At 44.1% G+C, this 19,254-nt stretch overlaps 1 protein-coding gene across 4 annotated transcripts in view; it reads left to right on the forward strand.

Moving 5' to 3' along the window:
* The first annotated feature begins 13,333 nt into the window (after positions 1-13,333).
* galntl6 (polypeptide N-acetylgalactosaminyltransferase like 6) overlaps positions 13,334-19,254 on the forward strand; it is a 1,033,047-nt gene continuing 1,027,126 nt past the window's right edge. For 2 of the 4 annotated variants that reach the window (XM_067982486.1, XM_067982485.1), the window contains exon 1: positions 13,334-13,468. In XM_067982486.1, the coding sequence (XP_067838587.1) occupies positions 13,334-13,468 (135 nt within the window). The remainder of the gene's footprint in view (positions 13,469-19,254) is intronic. The other 2 variants (XM_067982488.1, XM_067982487.1) reach the window with 1 other exon arrangement.

The raw sequence follows: 19,254 nt of genomic DNA on the forward strand, positions 1-19,254 counted from the left end.
AAAGCAGGACCTCAAAGGTAGAAATCTCTGGATTACTCAAAGTGCCACGCACTAGTGAGTACAGAAATAGGAAGATAAGGCAGGTTAATGCGTGGTTAGAAACATGGTGCAGGAGGAAGGGGTTCAGACTTTTGGGGCATTAGGACCAGTTCTAGGGCAGGAGGGGCCTGTTCAAGATGGACGGGTTGCACCTCAACAGAGCTGGGACCAATGTACTCGCGGGGAGGTGCACTAGTGCTGTGGGGGGGAAGGTTTAAACTAATTGCAGGGAGATGGACACCAGGATGTAGTCTTGGAAAGGAGAAACTAGGTGCACAAAGGATTGGGAGAGACAGAAAGCACTAGAGTAAGAAACCATACAGTATTAGGTGGGATCAGATTGAGACGGAATATGAGAAGGTCTAAGATAGGTTTAGAATGCATGTGTGTAAACGCATGAAGCGTGGTAAACAAGGTTGGTGAGCTGCCGGTGCAAATAGCCGCACGGGAATATGATGTAGAGGTGATAACGGAGAATTGGCTCAAAAAAGAGCAGGATTGGGTACTAAATATTCCTGGATACAAGGTGTTCAGGAAAGATAGGGAAGGAAGAAACGGAGGGGTGGGGGTGGCAGTATAGATTATGTTGAATATTGCAGTGCTGGAGAGAGGGAATGTCCTTGAGGGGTCAAGGACAGAATCTAATTGGTTAGAGTTAAGAAACAATAGAGGCGCCATTAAACTACTGGGTGTATCCAAAGGCCACCAACTAATGGGAAGGATATAGAGGAACAAATTTGCAGGGAAATTACAGAGAGTTGCAAGAACTATAGAATAGTGATAATGGGGGACTTCAACTATTCTAACATAGACTGGGATAGTAATGGTGTAAAGAGCAAATAGAGGGAGGAATTTCTGAAGTGTGTTGAGGAGAACTTTCTTGATCAGTATATATCCGGATCAACGAGGAAGGAGGCATTGCTGGATCTGTTTCTGGGGAATGAGGTGGGTCAAGTGGAGCAAGTGTCAGTTAGGGAACAGTGATCATAGTATCATAAGGTTTAGATTGGTTACGAAAAAGGACAAGGATGAATCGAGAGTAAAAATACTTAATTGGAGGAGGGCCAATTTCAATGAGTTAAGAATGGATCCGGCCCATGTAAATTGGAATCATGGATTGACAGGCAAAACAGTAATCGAACAATGGGTGGCCTTTAAAGAGGAGATGGTTTGGGTACAGTTTAGGTACATTCCCACGACAGGGAAAGGTAGGGCAACCAAAGTCAGAGCTCCCTGGATGAGGAAAGAGATAGAGAGTAAGATGAGGCAGAACAAAGGGGCTTGTGACAGATGTCAGGTTGATAATACAAGTGAGAACCAGGTTGAATATAGAAAGTACAGAGGAGAAGTGAAAAAGGAAATAAGAGGGCCAAAGAGGGAGTATGAGAATAGACTGGCGGCCAACATAAAAGGGGATCCAAAAGTCTTCTATAGACATACACATAGTTAACAGGTAGTAAGAGGAGGGGTGGGGCCAATTAGGGACCAAAAAGGACATCTACGCATGGAGGCAGAGGGCATGGCAGAGGTATTAAATGATTACTTTACATCTGTCTTTACCAAGGAAGACGATGCTGCCAGAGTCAGAGTAAAAGAGGAGATAGTTGAGATACTGGATGGGGTGAAAATTGATAAAGAGGTAGTACTAGAAAGACTGGCTGTGCTTAAAGTAGATAAGTCACCCGGTCCAGATGGGATGCACCCTAGGTTGCTGAGGGAAGTAAGGGTGGAAATTGCAGAGGTGCTGGCCATAATCTTCCAATCCTCATTAAATACTGGGGTGGTGCCAGAGGATTGGAGAATTCCAAATGTTACACCCCTTGTTCAAAAAAGGGTGTAAGGATAAACCCAGCAACTATAGGCCAGTCAGTTTAACCTTGGTGGTGGGGAAGCTTTTAGAAATGATAATACAGGACAGAATTAATAGTCTCTTGGACAAGTGTGGATTAATAAAGGAAAGCGAGCACAGATTTGTTAAAGGCAAATTGTGTTTAACTAACTTGATTGAGTTTTTTGATGAGGTAAAAGAAAGGGTTGATGAGGGCAATGCAGTTGATGTGGTGTTTATGGACTTTCAATAGGCATTTTGATAAAGTGCCACATAATAGGCTTGTCAGCAAAATTGAAGCCCATGGAATAAAAGGGGCAGTGGCAGCATGGATACAAATTTGGCTAAGTGACAGGAAACAGAGAGTAGTGGTGAATGGTTGTTTTTCAGACTGGAGGGAGGTGTACAGTGGTGTTCCCCAGGGGTTGGTACGAGGTCCACTGCTTTTCTTGATATATATTGATGACTTGGACTTGGGTGTACAGGGCACAATTTCAAAATTTGCAGATGACACAAAACTTGGAAGTGGCAGTGTGATTCAGTAATCAAGTCCTGATGTGACATTTGAACATATGAAAGCTAAACAGTGTGAGACCCATATGGGAGGCCATTCGCACCCCTTGACTTTCTCAACGTGTGGATTACAATGCCAATAGAATCATAGAATCATTACAGCACAGAAGGAGGCCATTCGGCCCATTTGTAAGAGCAATCCAGTTAGTCCCAATCCCGTGCTCTTGCCCCGTAGCCGTGCAAATATTTTCTCTTCAAATATTTATCCAATTCCTTTTTGAAAGCCACGATTGAATCTGCCTCCACCATCCTTTCAGGCAGTGTAGTAAACAGTGAGGAGGATAGTAATAGAATTCAAGAGGACATAAACAGGCTTGTGGAATGGGCGGATACATGGCAGATGAAATTTAATGCAGAGAAGTTCAAAGTGATACATTTTGGCAGGAAGAACGAGGAGAAGCAATATAAACTAAATGGTACAATTCTAAAGGGGGTATATGAACAGAGAGACTGGGGATATATGTGCACAAATCTTTGAAGGTGGCAGGATAGGTTGAGAAAGTGGTTAAAAAAGCATACGTGTAGAGTACAAAAGCAAGGAAGTTATGTTGAACCTTTATAAAACACTGGTTCGGCCACAACTGGAGTATTGTGTCCAATCTGGGCACTGCACTTTAGGAAGATGTGAAGGCCTTAGAGAGGGTGCAGATAAGATTTACTAGAATGGTTCCAGGAATGAGGGACTTCAGTTACGTGGATAGACTGGAGAAGCTGGGATTTTTCTCCTTGGAACAGAGAAAGTTGTGAGGAGATTTGATAGAGGTATTCAAAATCATGAAGGGTTTAGACAGAGTGGATAGAGAGAAACTGTTCCCATTGATGGAAGGGTCATGAACCAGAGAGCATAGATTACGGTGATTGTCAGAAGAACCAAAGGTGACATGAGGAAAATCTTTTTTACACAGTGATTGTTTACGATCAGGAATACACTGCCTGAGAGGGTGGTCGAAGCAGATTCAATCATGGCTTTCAAAAGAGAACTGGATAATCATAGAAGTTACAACATGGAAACAGGCCCTTCGGCCCAACATGTCCATGTCGCCCAGTTTATACCACTAAGCTAGTCCCAATTGCCTGCACTTGGCCCATATCCCTCTATACCCATCTTACCCATGTAACTGTCCAAATGCTTTTTAAAAGACAAAATTGTACCCGCCTCCACGACTGCCTCTGGCAGCTCGTTCCAGACACTCACCACCCTTTGAGTGAAAAAATTGCCCCTCTGGACCCTTTTGTATCTCTCCCCTCTCACCTTAAATCTATGCCCCCTCGTTATAGACTCCCCTACCTTTGGGAAAAGATTTTGACTATCGACCTTATCTATGCCCCTCATTATTTTATAGACTTCTATAAGATCACCCCTTAACCTCTTACTCTCCAGGGAAAAAAGTCCCAGTCTGTCTAACCTCTCCCTGTAAGTCAAACCATCAAGTCCCGGGAGCATCCTAGTAAATCTTTTCTGCACTCTTTCTAGTTTAATAATATCCTTTCTATAATAGGGTGACCAGAACTGTACACAGTACTCCAAGTGTGGCCTCACAAATGCCCTGTACAACTTCAACAAGACATCCCAACTCCTGCATTCAATGTTCTGACCAATGAAACCAAGCATGCTGAATGCCTTCTTCACCACCCTATCCACCTGTGACTCCACTTTCAAGGAGCTATGAATCTGTACTCCCAGATCTCTTTGTTCTATAACTCTCCCCAACGCCCTACCATTAACGGAGTAGGTCCTGGCCCGATTCGATCTACCAAAATGCATCACCTCACATTTATCTAAATTAAACTCCATCTGCCATTCATCGGCCCACTGGCCCAATTTATCAAGATCCCGTTGCAATCCTAGATAACCTTCTTCACTGTCCACAATGCCACCAATCTTGGTGTCATCTGCAAACTTACTAACCATGCCTCTTAAATTCTCATCCAAATCATTAATATAAATAACAAACAACAGCGGACCCAGCAACGATCCCTGAGGCACACCCCTGGTCACAGGCCTCCAGTTTGAAAAACAACCCTCTACAACCACCCTCTGTCTTCTGTCGTCAAGCCAATTTTGTATCCAATTGGCTACCTCACCTTGGATCCCATGAGATTTAACCTTATGTAACAACCTACCATGCGGTACCTTGTCAAATGCTTTGCTGAAGTCCATGTAGACCACGTCTACTGCACAGCCCTCATCTATCTTCTTGGTTACCCCTTCAAAAAACTCAATCAAATTCGTGAGACATGATTTTCCTCTCACAAAACCATGCTGACTGTTCCTAATTAGTCCCTGCCTCTCCAAATGCCTGTAGATCCTGTCCCTCAGAATACCCTCTAACAACTTACCCACTACAGATGTCAGGCTCACTGGTCTGTAGTTCCCAGGCTTTTCCCTGCCGCCCTTCTTAAACAAAGGCACAACATTTGCTACCCTCCAATCTTCAGGCACCTCACCTGTAGCGGTGGATGATTCAAATATCTCTGCTAGGGGACCCGCAATTTCCTCCCTAACCTCCCATAACGTCCTGGGATACATTTCATCAGGTCCCGGAGATTTATCTACCTTGATGCGCGTTAAGACTTCCAGCACCTCCCTCTCTGTAATATGTACACTCCTCAAGACATCACTATTTATTTCCCCAAGTTCCCTAACATCCATGCCTTTCTCAACCGTAAATACCGATGTGAAATATTCATTCAGGATCTCACCCATCTCTTGTGGTTCCGCACATAGATGACCTTGTTGATCCTTAAGAGGCCCTACTCTCTCCCTAGTTACCCTTTTGCCCTTTATGTATTTGTAGAAGCTCTTTGGATTCACCTTTGCCTGATCTGCCAAAGCAATCTCATATCCCCTTTTTGCCATCCTGATTTCTCTCTTAACTCTACTCCGGCAATCTCTATAATCTTCAAGGGATCCACTTGATCCCAGCTGCCTATGCATGTCATATGCCTCCTTCTTCTTTTTGACTAGTGCCTCAATCTCCCGAGTCATCCAAGGTTCCCTACTTCTACCAGCCTTGCCCTTCACTTTATAAGGAATGTGCTTACCCTGAACCCTGGTTAACACACTTTTGAAAGCCTCCCACTTACCAGACGTTCCTTTGCCTGCCAACAGACTCTCCCAATCAACTTCTGAAAGTTCCTGTCTAATACCATCAAAATTGGCCTTTCCCCAATTTAGAATTTTAACTTTTGGGCCAGACCTATCCTTCTCCATAGCTATCTTAAAACTAATGGAATTATGATCACTGGTCCCAAAGTGATCCCTCACTAACACTTCTGTCACCTGCCCTTCCTTATTTCCCAAGAGGAGGTCAAGTTTTGCCCCCTCTCTAGTCGGGCCATCCACATACTGAATGAGAAATTCCTCCTGAATACACTCAACAAATTTCTCTCCATCCAAGCCCCTAATGCTATGGCTGTCCCAGTCAATGTTGGGAAAGTTAAAGTCCCCTACTATTACCACCCTATTTTTCTTGCAGCTGTCTGTAATCTCCTTACATATTTGCTCCTCAATTTCCCATTGACTATTTGGGGGTCTGTAGTACAATCCTATCAAAGTGATCTCTCCCTTCTTATTTTTCAGTTCTACCCATATAGACTCAGTGGGCGAACCCTCGGATATATCCCCTCTCACTACTGCCGTGATGTTCTCCCTAATCAAGAACGCAACTCCCCCTCCTCTCTTACCTCCTGCTCTATCTTTCCTATAGCATCTGTACCCTGGAACATTGAGCTGCCAGTCCTGCCCCTCCCTTAGCCATGTTTCAGTAATAGCTATAACATCCCAGTCCCATGTACCCATCCATGCCCTGAGTTCATCTGCCTTGCCCATCAGACTTCTTGCATTGAAATAAATGCAGTTTAATCTAGACTTCCCTTGGTCTTTGCCCTGCTTTCTCAGACCATCTGTCCGGTCATGTTCTGTACACTCTCCCTTACTGCCTTTTGTTTCTGTCACCACTTTATTTCCCACTGACTTCCTGCATCGGTTCCCATCCCCCTGCCACATTAGTTTAAACCCTCCCCAACAGCACTGGCAAACACTCCCCCTAGGACATTGGTTCCAGTCCTGCCCAGATGCAGACCGTCCAATTTGTACTGGTCCCACCTCCCCCAGAACCGGTTCCAATGGCCCAGGAATTTGAATCCCTCCCTCTTGCACCATCTCTCAAGCCACGTATTCATCTTAGCTATCCTGTCATTCCTACTCTGACTAACCCGTGGCACTGGTAGCAATCCTGAGATTACTACCTTTGAGGTCCTACTCTTTAGTTTAACTCCTAACTCCCTAAATTCAGCTTGTAGGACCTCATCCTGTTTTTTACCTATATCGTTGGTGCCTATATGCACCACGACAACTGGCTGTTCACCCTCCCCCTCCAGAATGTCCTGCAGCCGCTCCGAGACATCCTTGACCCTTGCACCAGGGAGGCAACATACCATCCTGGAGTCTCGGTTGCGTCCGCAGAAACGCCTGTCTATTCCCCTTACAATCGAGTCCCCTATCACTATAGCTCTGCCACTCTTTTTCCTGCCCTCCTGTGCAGCAGAGCCAGCCACGGTGCCATGAACCTGGCCACTGCCACCTTCCCCTGGTGAGCCATCTCCCCCAACAGTATCCAAAACGGTATACCTGTTTAGGAGGGAGATGACCGCAGGGGACCCCTGCACTGCCTTCCTACTCTTCCTCTGTCTGTTGGTCACCCATTCACTATCTCCCTCAGTAATTTTTATCTGCGGTGTGACCAACTCACTGAACGTGCTATCCACGACTTTCTCAGCATCGCGGATGCTCCAAAGTGAGTCCATCCGCAGCTCCAGAGCCGTCAAGCGGTCAAACAATAGCTGCAGCTGGACACACTTCCCGCAGGTGAAGGAATCAGGGATACAGGAAGGAGCCCTGAATTCCCACATCCCACAAGAGGAACATGACACGGCCCTGGGATCTCCTGCCATGACGTAACCCCTAAATTAGCTTAAGAACAACTACAATGTCAAGAGAAAAAAAAAGGAAAGAAAAACTACTTACAACTCCCTTTAAGGAGTTTACTCCTTTAAATTGTTTTCAATTTAGAGAATGTTAACTACACTAGGGACCTTGATTCACTAAAAAATAAACGCTACTTCCTATAAGACCAGCAGACCTTCCCTTTCCTTTTACTTCAGTTACTGTCGATAAGTAGAAATACTCACCTGAACCTACTCACCAATCAGGTGCCTCCCCTGTGTCGCGTCCCGATCTGATTCCTGACGTCACTTCGAACTCGGTCGCAGCTCCGCTCGGCTCGGCTCCTCTCAGCTGTTCTCAGCGCTCTGAAATCCCGCCTTTTATCGGACGCTCCCTCCGCTCGGCTCGGCTCCTCTCAGCTGTTCTCAGCGCTCTGAAATCCCGCCTTTTATCGGACGCTCCCTCCGCTCCGCTCGGCTCCTCTCAGCTGTTCTCAGCCCTCCTGATTTCTCTCTTAACTCTACTCCGGCAATCTCTATAATCTTCAAGGGATCCACTTGATCCCAGCTGCCTATGCATGTCATATGCCTCCTTCTTCTTTTTGACTAGTGCCTCAATCTCCCGAGTCATCCAAGGTTCCCTACTTCTAAGTACTTGAAAGCAAAAAATTGCAGGGCTATGGGGAACGAGCGGGGGAATGGGACTAACTGGATTGCTCTTACAAATAGATCGAATGGCCTCCTTCTGTGCTGTAACAATTCTATGATTCTACTGGAGTTATAATCCACACGTTGAGAAAATCAAGGGGTGCGAATGGCCTCCCACAGAGGTCTCACACTGTTTGGCTTTCATATGTTCAAATGTCATATCGGGACTTGACTACTGAATCACACTGCCACTTTTGCAATGATGCATGCTCAAAATTGCTTCACATAACAGAGAAATAATCCTAAGAATGGATATATTATTGAAGCAAAGGAAGATATTGGGCTACAGAGAGCATGGCAGTGAGATTAGTTCTGGATTGCTCTAACAAAGAACCAGCAAAAAAACAATGGACCAAATTGCCTCCCTCTGTGCTGTTAACTTCTATAGTTTTAAGACTCTGATAGAATCAGAGAAAATTTACGGCACAGAAGGAGGCCATTCGGCCCATCGTGTCCGCGCCGGCTGAAAATGAACCACCCAGCCGAATCCCACTTTCCAGTACTTGGTCCATAGCCTTGTAGGTCACGGCACTTCAGGTGCACATCCAGGTATTTTTTAAATGAGTTGAGGGTTTCTGCCTCTCCCACCCTTTCAGGCAGTGAGTTCCAGACCCCCCACCACCCTCTGGGTGAAAAAGATTTTCCTCAGCTCCCCTCTAATCCTTCTACCAATCACTTTAAATCTATGCCCCTGATTATTGACCTCTCTACTAAGGGAAATAGGTCCTTCCTATTCACTCTATCTAGGCCCCTCATAATTTTGTACACCTCAATTAAATCTCCCCTCAGCCTCCTCTGTTCCAAAGAGAACAACTCCAGCCTATCCAATCTTTCCTCATAGCTAAAATTATCCAGTCCTGGCAACAAGCTAAGCTAAGCTTCTGGTGGGTTTCAGAGAATTATAGAATTGGCTGGGAGTGTACTACAAGGCTGTAACACAGTCAACTGGTTAGGCTGATGAAGTTCCAGTGATTCATAAATGGCACCCAAACATTCAGCATGTATACAGTCATTAGCCGAGGCATAGAATGTAAGAGCAGGAAGGTTATGCTGGAACTGTATAAAACGCTAGTTAGGCCATATCTTGAGTAAATCTCCTTTGTACCCTCTCTAGTGCAATTACATCCTTCCTGTAATGTGGTGACAGAACTGTACGCAGTAGCTGTGGCCTAACTAGTGTTTTATACAGTTCCAGCATAACCTCCCTGCTCTTATATTCTATGCCTCGGCTAATGACTGCAAGCATGCTGAATGTTTGGGTGCCATTTATGAATCACTGGAATTTCATCAGCCCAACTAGTTGACTGTGTTACAGCCTTGTAGCACACTCCCAGCCAACTCTATAATTCTCTGAAACCCATCAGAGGCTTAGCTTGCTTTTATTTGAAATAAATGTGAATAAATCCATCCACCCAGAGGACCTTAAACCGAGGTCTTGCATGCCTTGCCACAGGTTCAGGTGGACATGGAAGATCCCACGGCATTATTGAAAGTTGAGCAAAGGATTTCTCCTGGTGTCCTGGCCAACATTCATCCCTCAATCAATACCAACTAAATGGAGATTAACTGGTCATTCATGTCTTTGTTTGCAGTTACGGGAAAATTAACTGCTGTGTTTCCCCACATAATGGTCAATGCACTTCAAAGTCCAAGACACAATTTGAAGGAGTTCCTTTAATGTCTTGACCAATATTTATCCCTCAACCAACATCACTAAAACAGATTATGTGGTTATTATCACCTTGCTGTTTGTGGGACCTTGCTGTGCGCAAATTGGCTGCCGCTTTTCCCTACAACAGCGACTACACCTCAAAAGTACCTCCTTGCCTGTACAGCGCTTTGGGACATCCTGCAGTCATGAAAGCAAGTTCTTTCTCTAAGTTCTTTATTGAATGTGTGGGAAGCACTTTGAGATGTTTCTGAGTGCACATTTCTCTTTCCCATTGGACCAATGGGCACCCAATCAGCAACAGCTTTACTTTTATTTACAGAACATATCCCTCAACAGGGTGACCCTGAACTATTTCCCAGTTTGTTCCCTAAACTTCATCCCTCTGTTCAAATTCAGGAACATAGGAACAGGTGTAGGCCATTCAGCCCCTCGAGCATGTTTCGCCATTCAATTAGATCACGGCTGATCTGTAGTTTAACTCCATCTACCTGCCTTGTTTCCATATCACTTAATACCCTTGCCTAACAAAAATCTATCAGTTTTGAAATTTTCAGTTGACCTCCAGCTTCAACAGCTTTTTGGGGAGACAGTTCCAAATTCCAGTATAACGTGGGGAAATGTGAGGTTATTCACTTTGGAAGGAAAAATAGTAAAACAGGATATTTTTTAAATGGTGAGAAACTATTACATTTTGGTGTTCAGAAGGATTTGGGTGTCCTAGTACTCGAAACACAGAAAGTTAGCATGCATGTACAGCAAGCAATTAGGAAGGCAAATGGTATGTTGGCTTTTATTACAAGGGAAGTTGGAGTACAAGAGTAAGGAAGTCTTGCTGCAACTGTACATGGCTTTGGTGAGACCACACCTGGAGTACTGTGTACAGTTTTGGTCTTACCTAAGGGAAGATAAACTTGCCTTGGAGGCAGTGCAACAAAGGTTCACTTGATTGATTCCTGGGATGCGAGGGTTGTCCTATGAGGAGAGACTGAGTAGAATGGGCCTATACTCTCTGGAGTTTAGAAGAATGAGAGTTGATCTCATTGAAACATATAAGATTCTAAGAGGGTTTGACAAGGTAGATGCTGGGAGGAGGCTTCCCATGGCTGGAGAGTCTCGAACTAGGGGACATAGTCTCAGGATAAGGGATTGGACATTTAGGACTGAGATGAGGAGGAATTTCTTCACTCAGATAGTCATGAATATTTGGAATTTTCTACCCCAGAGGGCTGTGGATGCTTAGTCATTGAGTTTATACAAAACTGAGATGGATAGATTTTTGGACTCTAAGGGAATCAAGGGATATGGGGATCGGGCAGGAAAGTGGAGTTGAGGTCAAAGATCAGCCATGATCTTAATGAATGGTGGAGCAGGCTCAAGGGACCACATGGCCTATTCCTGCTCCTATTTCTTATGTTCCACTCCCCTTTGTGTGAAGAAGTGCTTCCTGACATCACCCCTGAACGGCCTAGCTCTAATTTTAAGGTTATGCCCCCTTGTTCTGGACTCCCCCACCAGAGGAAATAGTTTCTCTCTCTCTCTCTCTACCCTATCAAATCCTTTGATCATCTTAAAACACCAGAGAGTTAAACAAATTTGAGGTAGATTGATTTTACAAACTAGTTAAATGGTCTTTTAAACATCTGTGCTTATAAAATGTTCAAATCACTGATTTCTTTTCGAAACATCTAATTTTTAATGGGACTAATGTTAATGAAGATAATTGATTCACCCTTTGCAAAAGTTGCTGTGCATCTTCGGATCAATGGGGCAGAAGGAGACTGCTTGTGTGTGGGTTTGGCTCCACCGTGGAGTGGAGTTTGTTACTACAGCGCTGGAGAGGCAAGTACCTGGAGAGGGACGGCGATCTCTCTGCCTCTCTTTCTGAATGTACTGCAGGTCCTCGTCTTCCCTCACGGGTTAAAACTTGACTTCTACGAAGTCGAGTTCCAGACTCGCCTGCAATCACACTACAGGTGAGAAAGACCCGTGTCGTTAAACTGCAGAAAGGGCAGCGACGTGGAGAATGTTTAAATACCGTGGAGGAGGAGGGGAGTGGGGGAGTGAATAGACTAAGGCACTTGGACAAATGGATAGGGGTGGTCCTTTTGCGAGTTTAGGAGGTGTCAGGTCGAGGCAATGGGACCGTATGCTCCGAAATAAGACACAGTCGTTTGATTAAATGCAGAAAGGCACTAAGGGGAGAGACTAAAATCTCAACACAACCAAGTACAACTAAATCAACTCTTGTACGTCTCATTGACCGGTCCTCATATGTTCAGCAATAACTTAAAAAAAAACCCAGTCCAGACAACCGAGAGGCAGCAGCCTGTACAGCCTCTCTCTTTCACTTCTCTCTCTCTCTCTCTCTGAATACAAACTCTTTTTTTTTCCAGATGCCATTGGCTGCAGACAATTATTTTAAGCCCATGAGCCGGGACGGCGTTTCCCTGCGTCAGCCCTTCGCTGGTGTTGGGTGCATCACCATTTAGATAGGGCCAGCCCCACTCCGCGGGGTGGAGAGAGAACCAAGGTGGGAGATACCAGCAACATTCAATCGATTTTTTGCATCCAGTTGTTATTTTCATTCCACGCTCCCCAACCACCCCCCCAAATCTGGAAAGTCTCGTTCTGTCGGCCGGGCTCGGTTTGCTTTGCATATGTTAAGGTGCCTCCTCCTCCTCCTCCCTCCCTCCCTCCTGCCAGATCTGCCTGAGATCCGAGTCCACACGTGTTTTAAAAGACAAGACTTGAGCTTGGGAGAAAATAAGACCAGACCAGACCAGGAGGGATGCCGGTGAAATGAAGCAGCCGTCTCGTTTCATTCTAAAGGCTATTGGTGCAAGTAAGGATCATCTCTCTTTAACTCCCTGGGATCATTGACAGTTCCAACCGATTGAAAACTGCAGGCTCCTGTTCGTCTTTAACGAGTAAAGGATATGCTATGATTAAAAAAAAATAAGGGAATTGGATCACACAGTAGTGGTAGTAGGGGGAGGAAGAGACAACGTGGCTGTCAGTCCTGGGAGTGGATAAAGTCAGTGTCAAATTGGTTGAATGGGGAGATCATTGCGGCGGATATACAAGTAGCCACATCCCGAGGTAAGTGGAGCTGAGTCCAGGGTACAGAAGGCAAAGACTGTGTTTTGGTTCAGTCTCTGGTCCCTCCCATATTCAAACCTGTAATAGAATTAAAGTGGGAACAGGAATAAGCTGTTAGTCTTTCTATTGCCAATATCCATTTCTACCAATAAAAGTAAATATTGTGTGTGTATATATATATATAAAAGTTGAGTATTAACCATTAAATGTCTTATCAATGTTCCAAGTTTGGTAACAATCGCTTCTAAAATCTGATCCTGAAATATACGTGGATTTGTCTCTTTTTTTTTGTTTGCAGATTCGGAGACCCGTGTTCCCTTTTAAATTAGGAGTTGCCCCCTTCTCCCAAGCGCTGTTCGGTGGTTTGGAGACAGTCCGTCCCTCTCTCCAAGTCTTCGGACCTGGGCGCCGCTCAAACGATAGTTTGTTGGAAATAGCAGTGGAGGGGAAAAAGTTACCCATTCGGGATGAAACGGAAACAGAAGCGTTTCTTGCAGATGGTCGGCCTCTTTATCGTGGCTTTGGTTTTCTTACCGAACGTTGGACTGTGGTCCCTTTACAAGGAGAAGCGCATGGAGAAGTTCACCGAGTCGGGAGATCAGGTAAAAGGGGTGGTGGGGAGGGGTGCGACGGTTGGAATTGGGCATTGTAACCGGGAAGGGGCAGAGATACCACCGGGTGCAGATGGGGACAATGGTGGCAAATCTTGCCTTGGTTCATCATCCTGCCTTTTCCCTACTCCTGGAGGACAGAAATCAACTCAATATAACCAACTGATCAATGTCACCACCCCAATTCAATTCCTTCCTTGCAAAGTATCATTGCCCGTTATTGGTTGTCTGGGTTGAAGTTTTGGTGAGTTGTACCCCATGAGGGTTTAACAGATATCTAATACTCTGGATTGATGCGGCAGTTAGGATTGCCATGGAGGAAATTGAGTTTTTAAAAAAAAACCCCACTTAATTGATAATCGGAATTGAGGGAGCCAACCCCATTGAATTACTAGCACAGACAGGCAGAAACAAAAGAATTTACCAATGTGTGTTTTTTTTAAAAAATTGTGTCAAATGCAATCAGACCCGACTCGCCTTGCTAAACCTGGCAATTAATTTGTCTTTTTCAGCTTTTTTAGATAAAAGATGAGCTGTGGTTTTGAAAGTACTGATTCTTGAGCAGGAGATAGTTCTTTGTTCAAACTGAAGGCACAATTGGAACTTCTAGTGATGTTGAACATTAGTTAAGTTGGAAGGCTAATTAGTGTTTGTTCCTTTTTTGAGGAAGAGTTTTCCTATCACTGAGAGAGGTTCATACACTAGAATTAACACGTCAAGTTAACACCTTCTCGTGTGCGTGTATATATATATATATATATATATCTTCAAAAGTTTCAACTGTTCAACCAAAGCAGAATATTAAAACTTTATAAGTTGATATTGAATGTGTATGGAAAATATTTTTTTTTTTGTGGAGCAGCATTGTAATTCTGTTACCATTCCAGACTGGAGGGATTCCAGGTTTTGAAAGTGACAAATGTGACTCTCAGCGTTTGTGAATGAATCCACGGCATGTTCTCCCAAGACTTGAGTTCGGAGGCGGTCTCTCACTGATGTATAGAGAAACAGGTTGCAGTGAAATCCCGTTACCTTTCTCTGCTCTCGACGCCAGTGCTTGCAGATCACAGTAGCGAAGAAGTGAGAGAAAGATCACAGTCAAAAATGAACCATCGATGCGCAGTGACATTTAATTTTTTTTAAAATGTTTTTTTGTGTGTGCTGGTGCAGGCTGGGCAGTGGAGTCAGCAACAGGTACTTTCAGGCCAGGTTAAGCATAGTTATACACAGAGTGAAATTCCCTGCACTCTACCCTAACCAAATGCCTATTCCTTAATCTCGGACCTCTTTACTGCACTGTTCTCCCATCCTCCCCCCACCTGCCAACCTGTCGCCTCTCTGTGTGAAGGAGAGTGTTCTAATCCCTCTGTGATCTCACCTTTCCCTAACTCTGTAACCTCCTCCAGCCCTACAACCCTCCAAGATCTCTGCGTTCCTCCAAGTCTGGCCTTTTGAGCATCCCCGATTTTCTTCGCTCCACCATCCTTCAGCTGCCCAGGTCCTAAGCTCTGGAATTCCTTCCCTCAATGTTTCTCTCCTCCTTTAAGTCGCTCCTTAAAACCTACCTCTTTGACCTAAATTTTGGTCACCTCTCCTTATATCTCTTTATGTGGCTTGGTGTCAAATTTTGTTTGATTACGCTCCTGTGAAGCACCCTGGGATGTTAAAGGTGCTATATAAATGTACGTTGTTGCCAGTTTGTGCTGTGGGCTCATATTCACTTGGGCCTGGGTAGAGGCTGCCCAACCTAATTTCATATAGAACCCTCATGACCAACAGATAGAGGTATCATAGTAGATACAGCACTGAAGGAGGCCATAGTGCCGAAAGAGCCATCCAATTAGTTTCTTTCCCCATAGCCCTGTACTTTTTATCCCCTTCAAGTATTTAAAGGATTCTTGAAGGAAAAATACCTAGGTGCCAGAGTACAATTTTAAAGGGGGGTGAAGGAACAGACAGATCTGTGAGTTTACAGACAGAAATCTTTGAAGGTGGCAGGACAAGTAGATAAAATGTCTTTTTTTTAAAAAAAAAGCATAAGGGATCTTTGGCTTTATAAATAGAGGCATAGAGCACAAAAGCAAAGAAGTTATGCTAGATCTTTACAAATTAATGTTTAGGCCTCCGCTGAAGTAACGTGTGTAATTCTGGGCACCACATCCTGGGAAGGATGTCAAGGCTTTGGAGAGGGTGCAGAGGAGATTTACTAGAATGGTACCAGGGATGAGGGACTTCAGTTACGTGAAGAGACTGGAGAAGCTGGGATTGTTCTGCTTAGAGCAGGGAAGGTTAAGGAGAGATTTAACAGAGGCGTTCAAAATCATGAATGGTTTTGATAGAGTAAGTAATGAGAAAGTGTTTCCACTGGCTGAAGGGTCAGTAAACAGAGGACACGGGTTTAAGGTAATTGGCAGAAGAGCCAGAGGTGAGATGAGAAATTTTAAGCAGCGAGTGATGATTTTGAATGCACTGCCTGAAAAAATAGCGGAAGCAGATTCAATACTAACTTTTCAAAAGGGAATTGGATAAATACTTGAAGGGGAAGAAGTTTGCAGGGTTATGGGGAAAGAGCAGGGGAGTGGGACTAATTGGATAGCTCTTTCAAAGAGCCTGCATGGCCTCCTGTGCTGTAAGATTCTGAGTAAAGTCCTACCCATATTTAAATAAAAAGAATTACAGGCTTTTCTATTCCAAAGGATGGTATCTGAATCCCATCAGTATGCTTGATATAATTTTAACTCCCAGGCTCATGCATGTCTGCTATTGATTTTCAGCAGTGGACACTCATGAGCCTGGGTGTTGACATTATATCGCGCATACTGATTGGTTTTGGCTGCAAATTATGCAAATCACTTCAGGTGAGCCAGCCATACAACCACCTTCATCTCATATGCGCCAGAGGGGAGAGGAGAATTTTTATGCAGCGAGTTGTTATGATCTGGAATGCACTGCTTGAAAGGGTGGTGGAAGCAGATTCAATAAAAACTTTCAAAAGGGAGTTGGATAAATACTTGAAAAGGAACAATTTGCAGGGGCTTTGGGGAAAAGAGAGTGGGATAAATTGGATAGCTCTTTCAAAGAGCAGGCCCGATGGGCCGAATGCTGCCTTCTCTGCTGAAGAAGTCTCTGATATCATCCACTTTTCAAGCCAATATAAAGACGATGTTAATAAGGACAGAGCAATGCTTTGCATTGCCCATATCAATTTTGTGGGCAGTTCAATTAATATTGTATATTAGAGCACTGAATATGCTACTAGACTAGCAACCTGGAGGTTGTTAGTTCAAATCCTATCATGGCACGTTACATAGAATTATATAGAATGTACAGCACAGAAACAGGCCATTTGACCCAACTGGTCCATGCCGGTGTTTATGCTTCACAAGAGCCTCCTCCCTCCCTACTTCATCTAACCCCATCAGCATATCCTTCTATTCCTTTCTCCCTCATGGGTTTATCTAGTCACCTCAACTACTTGTGCTGGCGAGTTCCACTCTCTGGGTAAAGAAGTTGTGAAATTAAATTCAATCAATCTTGTAATTAGCACCAGGAAAAGTGACAAATGAAAGGCAGGTGGATTGTTCAAGGAAGGGAACCTGCTGCCCCTCCCTAGTCTGTCCTCTGTGACTCCAGTCCACACTGCATAATTAAACCCATTTGGTTCACTGATGTCCTTTAGGGAAGGAAACCTGCTGTCCTTACCCGGTCTGGCCTATATGTGACTCCAGACCCACAGCAATGTGGTTGATTCTTAATCTCCCTCTGAAATGGTCTAGCAAGCCACTCAAGAAGGTGGCTCACCACCACCTCAAGGGCACCCTGATCTCAAGGGCACTCAGGGATGGGCAACAAATGCTGGCTTTGCCAGCGACGCCCACATCCCATGAACAAATAAAAAAAAATTGACCCTTGATGCCCACTGAAGTGTCCTAGCAGCATTCAGTTGTCCAAATATTAAGATATGGTCTTTTATATGCAGTGTTGTCCATATCCTGAGGGCAAATACTAAGTCACTTTCATGAGCTAGGATAGTACTGACTGTTAAGAGATTTTCAGATGAAAGGGGTTAAAAATTCTGAATGTAAATTCAAATCCGAATTTGGTTTGAGCATCAAAATTGGAGTGTGAGCAGGGTCTTTGCATAACAGCAAAAAAACACTGCATCAATAGACCATGGGACTATTGAGGATTACCACCAGTACAGATGAACTTTTAAAGACAATAAACTGACTGGGTATAAATGTGTATCCACCACGAGGCATTCAACCAACCAGATTATGCAAAATGAGAAAGGCATGTACTCATTGTTAGACTACCAGGAACCTGATGTGTATCTCCCACTACACTCTAAAGTTTCTTTGTGCTTAAAAAAAAAAGTGAATTATCGAATATAATTTGAATTAAGCAATGCCAATAACAAAGTGGGAATAAAATGCTTAAAATTGAATTGAGAATTTGAATTAAGCAACTTTGAGTTTGGAGGAATAGACTGTAGATAGCTGGTGATTGGGTGGTGACCTCCAAAGCTGCACTTCTCCACACCGAGATAACAATTTTTTTTAAAATTGCTGTTTTGCCATTTAAGAGACGGGTGCATCAAATCTGCATTGCTTCAGATTGGGCCAATTTTTTTCCCCCTCTAAATAAATCTGAAATGACTGCATTCGGAATTCAACCATGGATTCAAGGTTCAGTGCCAGCTTGCATTACAGTCTGCTTCATTGGAGAAGCCATACATTATCTGACAAGCCACAAGATGGTTGGATAGTTACTAACTGGTGTCAGCTGTGGCACTCTATCCTCTAAGTCAAATAAGTCGTGGGTTCAAGTCTCACTCCAGAGACTTGAGTACAGAATACAGGCGGTCATTTCAGTGCAGTACCGAAGGGGTGCTGCACTGTGGGAGGTGCCATCTTTTGGAAGAGATGTTAAAGCGAGGCCCCATCTGCCCCCTCAGGTGGATTGTAAAAGAACTGATGGCACTATTTTGAAGAATTGCAGGAGAGTTCTCCCTGTTGTCGTGGCCAATATTTATCCCTCAACCAACACTAATAAACAATTATCTGCTCATTATCATGTTGCTCTTTGTGGGACCTTGCTGTGCCCAGGTTGGTTGTTGCGTTTCCTACATTACAACAGTGACTACACTTCAAAAGTACTTAATTGGCTGTAAAGCACTTGGGGACATCCTGAGGTTGTGAAAGGTGCTACATAAATGCAAGTCTTTCTTTCTAATTGCTGCAAATGACAAGATCTATGGATTTATAGGTGATTTTTTTTTTAAAACAGAGTGACTGGATGACTTCTGGCCTAGCTCTAGTTATGCGATGTAATGCCTGATTGTGTCTGGTGAAGGTGTGTGTCCAGACACACTCAAATGTTTGTGTCCTTGGCAAATTCACAGAGGTCCTACCTCTATGTATTTGAAAAGACTGAACAGGGCGAGGCTCTCTTCTCTAGAAAAGAGAAGGCTGAGGGGTGATCTAATCGAGGTCTTCAAAATTATGAAGGTGTTCGATGGGATTAATGTGGAGATGTTTCCACTTGTCACTAACAAATCCAATAAGGAGCTCAGGAGAAACTTCTTTACTCACAGAATGGTGAGAATGTGGAACTTGCTACCACATGGAGTAGTTGAGGTGATTAGCATATATACATTTAAGGGGAAGTTAGATAAGTACATGAGGGAGAAAAGAATAGAAGGATATGCTGATGAGATTAAATGAAATAAGGTGGAAGGAGGCTCCTGTGGGGCATAAACACTGGCATAGACCCAT

This window comes from Heptranchias perlo, chromosome 4 (assembly GCF_035084215.1).
Source record: "Heptranchias perlo isolate sHepPer1 chromosome 4, sHepPer1.hap1, whole genome shotgun sequence".
NCBI lineage: Eukaryota > Metazoa > Chordata > Chondrichthyes > Hexanchiformes > Hexanchidae > Heptranchias > Heptranchias perlo.